The following is a 5,943-nucleotide window of genomic DNA, read 5'->3' on the forward strand; positions in this document are numbered from 1 at the left end:
TTCTGTAACATTCACAGTCATAAGTTTTACTTTCTACTATAATTCAATACATTATGCGTTGGCGAGGATCCAGTCAACGAAGTACGACACTTCGGTGTACACTCCAGGGTATCCTTGCACCCCGCAACCTCTTCCCCATGAAGTAATTCCACAGAGATAATCTCCACAAGTCATGGGACCGCCAGAATCACCCTGGCAAGAGTCCTTGCCTACTTCACCAGCACAGATCATTGAGTCGTAAATATCAGAAGCACCATAGCTATCCCTGCAAGCGCTATCAGTGACAATGGGCACGCTTACATACTGCAGGATATCTGGCGTTTGGCCCCCGTGGGTCAAAGTTCCCCATCCGGACACGATACCGTTTCCTGTGAAGACTTGACCCTGAGCAGGAAGTGTCACTCCGGACACATACTTGTCAAAGGTAAGAGCAACGCCAACTTTCAACAACGCGATATCGTTTTCCCAACCATAGTTGTAGTTGAAGTCTTCGTGCTGGATGATTAGAGTTACGTCTCTCGCCTGTTCGGTGCCGTCGTCGGTAGCAAGGTTGTAATCACCAGCAACGATCTGTAACCATTTGAAATGTTTATATCATTCTGCGAAAAAAAATTCGATTACATTGACTGAATTTTATATGCCTGCAGAAAGTCAGTGAATCCTTCATGACCTCTAGAATCATTTCTAACCAACTAATTGAAAAAAAAATAAAAATAAGTTTATATATTGATTTTTACCTTTTCATAGAGTTTTAATTTCCCTTGACTATTTCTCTTAAAACAGATTTCCGAAGTTAATAAAAATAAATATGATTTCTGTACAATGCTACAGAGTACAGACTGTTCGATTAAAACTTCGAAGCAACGAACGCTGCAATTGCCTTATGCTGACCCTCAAATTTTGAGGATTGTCGTAGTTTTCTCCGTCGACACAGTGTCCTGCGGTGATCATGGTATCAGGAGTGTAGACGATAGCCCCGCAGAAGTGGATATTGTTACCAAATGTTATGTCCTGGAAACTCAGCTGGTAGGGGAACTGCCCAGGACGAGCATCTGTGCCGCCAACTATCCTGCTGTGGCCTCTCCTGAACCGCGGAATAGTTGATGGAGCCGCTGGAGAAATTTAATATTTGTTGACTACAACTATGGACTGCTTATAAAGAAGATGTTCTCAAAATATTTTTAGCGTGTTTACGCGTTGTAGTCATTCACGCATTACCGTCCTTTAATTTTCAGATATCAAATGCCGCATTCAATAGAACCCACTTACATTACAGCGAAGAGTACAATAGAGCGTAAGAGATTTTTTAATGGGATGATACGGAATTTTTTTGTTCGATTTAAAGAAAATAATTCAAGCAAATTCTTCGTAACAATACCTTGAAATTTCTCACTTTCGAACCACATGTCTCCATTACTTTTGCTATTTTTAAGCATGATCAAGCGCTGAAATCATATTTTTTTGCGATGGGAAATAGTGCGCTATTACAGAATATTTAATGCTTTCCGTCAAAATTTGGTACGCCCTTGCATATGTAAAGGGCGAATCTAAGAGGCAAAGGCAGGCATTTTTGAAGGGTCAAATAATGCTTTCTATTTACTCAATTCTTCACTCACCGAGGGCCGAGGCTGCAAAGAGACACAGGCTGAGCAGCTTCATGATGACCGTTCCCTGCACCAGACAAAACCTATAGCGCTGCGTGCAAGCGCTGCAACTTTTATCGGAGAGCTATGGGAATTTCAGCCATCTGGTAGGAGGACTTTAGTCTTTTATCAAGGACATTATTCTCGAAATTTTTTTGCTACTTCATCTGGCACTCGATTTTTCAAGTCATTTATCATCTGACCACGATGAGTATCCATATTCGTTACCGTCACTTGTGTGATTTCTCAAATATATATGATTTTGGTCATACATATGAGTATTAATTGTGATGTATGTCATATGAGTAATAATAGTGATTATTACGCATACTACACTATTATTATTATTATTAAAAACTATTATTACGCATACATGCGAGTAATAATAGTGATATCGTGTATCTAATCATAATCATCACTATCCATACATGTGCGTAATAATAGTGATGTGCATCATCAGATCAGTGATTGTGATGATCGACGTGATCATCACATTTGTGTATGAATGAGCGAGAAGAGTGATATACATACATCATAGTGTGTGAGGTAACAAAAAACGGAACGGGAATAAATTCAATTCTTAGTACTCGTCCGATCCAAGTCTAAATGGAGTGAAAAAATACGAGCGAAACGAACAAAAAATTATTCAAACAACTGGCACAAAGATTGCAGGGGTAGAACCTATATAGGTTTAGGTTCCGGTCTTCGAAAGGTGCACCCTTGACCGCTAGCATTCGGGTCCGAGGCTGTGGAAACACAGATAGTTCTAGTTTAGTTAGAGTTATCGTTATAGTAATGAGTTATAGGCATAGGATTAAGTTAGTTACAGTAATAAATTGAGTTATAGGTATCGTTATAGTATAAAATATTATATATAATATAGTATAGTATATAATAGTAAATAATATAACGATACTGTACAGTATAGTATCCTTAAACTATACAGACACTTGATAAATTTTTTTGGGGGTTCAGTGTTACTTCCATTAATATGCAAATTAATTCACTAAGGTTCAAATTTCATGGTTAAATATAGTCAAATATATTCACTTAGATTGAGGCTTCTTTATCTAAGGAAGCGAGCGGAACCGTGACCGGTTTGGCCGACTTCAGCAACCCAAGAGAAGATGAAGGCGCGACCGCCCGGACCGGCAGAATTCGGATATGCCGCTGTATGTGGTCATGTCATATAAACAAGGGTTGCATCGTTTTAGACATGAGGAAAATCATATACATTATCCGATATACATCCGTGATATACATGATGCATCCGTGTTATACATCAAAATTATATACATCCGTGAGTGAGTACATCATCCCTACAACGGTCTTCTACCAAAACCAGACGAACAGAGGCCACAAAGTGGATGAACGAGTCCTACAGTTAATCGTCCATATTAATATCAAGAGCACAACGTATAACGAAAATATAAAACTTCTCATCTACTACAAAAATACGAAAAGTAAAAACCTTGTAATGAATAATTATAACTTTAAAAAAATCTTGACTGCTTCAAGAAACTAATGTTTTTTTTTATAAATTCTCATGTAATAAAGAAGGTTGTAGACTTCTTCATAATATAAACTACATTGGTCTTAACATAACATAGTGATGTCGGCGCTAAAGAGTAGGCCTGATGCGGCCTGTCGCAGATTCTTGAACTTTTCGTGACTTGTTCACAGAAGATCTAAAATCGTGTCATTTGACCGGATTTTTTCATGACTGACGATAGTTTGAAATAGCTACTAGACTTCCATCGGGTTTGATATGGTATTTCTATATATGGTATTTCCATATATTTTCCATAGCTTTATCTAGTCTGTTCTTGAACGCGTTCATACTCGGAGCGCCAACAAGGTAATCAGGGAGGCTGTTCTACATGTCGCTGTTTCGAAGCGAGAAGAAATGTTTCGCGTGGACAAGTTGCAGTGCAGTTTTTTAGTTTATAGCCGTGGCCTCTGGTGTTGGTTCTTGTTTCAAATTCTAGTAATCCTTCGGGGACCTTGTATAAACCATGAGTATACTTGTATACTCCAATGAGGTCCTCACGCAGACGTCGATGACTGAGGCTTGGAAGCTTCCTAATCTTTAACCTTTCTTCATAGGAGTTGCCCTTCAAGCCTAGAATTATCCTTTTTGCACGCCTTTGAACATTCTCTATTAAATTTTTGTCCTTTTCAAATCTCGGTGACCACCCGTTTCCAAACTTTAGATCACACACACACACAAACACAAACACACACACACACAAACACACACACACACACACAAAAACACACACACAAACACACACACACCCAAACACACACACACACCCAAACACACACACACACCCAAACACACACACACATAAACACACAAACGCACACACAACCTTATGACCTTTATGACCTTATGATGAGTTTAGGACTTCGTAGTCCAAGGTCACGCTGATGCGCCGCCTTCGTCGTCCTCCGTCTCCGAGTCGTCGTCGGGTGTAACGTTGGACGTGTTCCGTCTATTTGCCCTCACAGTCTAGGCCATCTGTGATCTTCATCAGCACTCTTGTATCGTCCGCAAATGACGATGTAGATGCGTGGGTGAGTTCTGAGTCAATATCGGCAATATGGATGAGGCACAAACCCACACAAACACACACACACACACAAACACACACACAAACACACACACGCACACACAAACACACACACACAAACACACACACACACAAACACACACACACACAAACACACATATACAAACACACACACACAAACACACAAACACACACACACAAACACACACACAAACACACACACACAAGCACACACACACAAACACACACACACACACAAACACACACACAAACTGTAAGAAATTTTGGTTCCCTACACAATAGGTCAAGTAAAAATTTTAACTAAGATACGCAGAGTTTATTCAAGGTTTCGTTTTAGTTTTCATTCTTCATCAATCTTCGTTAGTAACGAGGTAGTCCAGGTGCGAGATTAAGTTTTGGTAGGAATTGAACAGGAGGCGAAACCCACGTCGTCGTACAAGTAACGTCTCGCGTCAAAAAGAACGAATCGACTGGACCGGCTGCAGACGTAGCAATGGGCGTAGGCGTACTTTATACTGTACAAGAGAGAATTGTTAGAATAGTCGCATCGTAAAACTGGCGTCAGAAAGTTATATAATTTGGAAATACATCATTATTTATCAATTAATGCAAGAAATTGGCACACACCTAAATCTTATTGAGAGTTAGTGTGTACCGTGGTTACAGCTGTCAGGCTAAGAAATGAAATCCTATCAAAGAGGAGGGTAAAGTAGGAGGAAGGCTCACCAGTAAGGACAGGCAGGACAGTAATAGGTTCAAATGCTCAGGAAAAGGTGAAAAGAAGGAAACCCTAAACCTCCATCTACCTATATTAGCCTTTGAACATATGATCTAAGTAAAGTTTAATCCACCGTTAGCGTCCCAATGGAGGTTAACCCCAACGTAAACTATGGTGAGCCTCAGTTTAATCCTACCTAGTTATAACACGATAAATAAATATTAAGTAAATCCTGCTAGGTCCACATTTGCACAAAATTATAAGACCGTAGAAATAAAGACTTAGCAAGGATTAGGAGCCTGAAGTTTCACGAAGATATTTGGCCAGGTATCGGTAGTCAGGCTGGTACGGGAGGTGTTGCTGCCACGGCTGCCGGTTCAAATCTAAATGAAATTACAGGTGCGCCTCCTCGTCACCTGGCAGCAAGTGAAGAAGGAGATGCGCAATAGAGTGGTAATTTCTTACACACTCCCGGGGCGCGAAATTCGGACAAAATTCAACAATGAATTATGGCCATGATACAAAGATTAAATTTTATTTATCGGCTGAGTCGCGCAGTCGCTGTAAGCACTGCTCAGCAGCTTTGCGTCTCTCCAGTGGCTCCCTGAACCCTCCACCGCTGCTGGGGCCTGCAACAGTAGGAGGAACATCAGGAGGACGATACGCAGACACAGAATCTAAACTTAATTCTAAAGGATACAACAATGAAATAGAGTAAACCCCAGTCGAGCGGTCAGGTCGCTGAACTTCAGCAGAGCGTGTCTTGCCGTCGTTACCAGTAAATAATTTACAAACGCAACCCACGATCCACAGTGGACGTGGTTTGTTGGGTGCTGATATGAGAACGATGTCTCCGATTTTAATTCGATCTTCCCATTTGGGCTGGTACAGATTACTGTGAGTGTCTCGCAAGGAAAGTAAGTACTCTTCGTACCACAAGTCTCTAAACTTGTCAAGAATGTCGTCCCTTATTTCAAGGGATTTA

The 5,943-nt window shown here is 40.6% G+C and overlaps 1 protein-coding gene across 1 annotated transcript; it reads right to left on the reverse strand.

Moving 5' to 3' along the window:
- LOC108680016 (trypsin-1) lies at positions 1-1,674 on the reverse strand. The gene is made up of 3 exons (XM_018168769.1): positions 1,617-1,674; positions 892-1,112; positions 1-570 (listed from the first exon to the last, which is right to left on the reverse strand). Exons 1-3 carry the CDS (start codon positions 1,657-1,659, stop codon positions 52-54), a joined length of 783 nt encoding a protein of 260 aa, XP_018024258.1. The 5' UTR covers positions 1,660-1,674; the 3' UTR covers positions 1-51.
- Positions 1,675-5,943: the final 4,269 nt, after the last annotated feature.

Source organism: Hyalella azteca, unplaced genomic scaffold, assembly GCF_000764305.2.
Source record: "Hyalella azteca isolate HAZT.00-mixed unplaced genomic scaffold, Hazt_2.0.2 contig3434, whole genome shotgun sequence".
Taxonomy (NCBI): Eukaryota; Metazoa; Arthropoda; class Malacostraca; order Amphipoda; family Hyalellidae; genus Hyalella; species Hyalella azteca.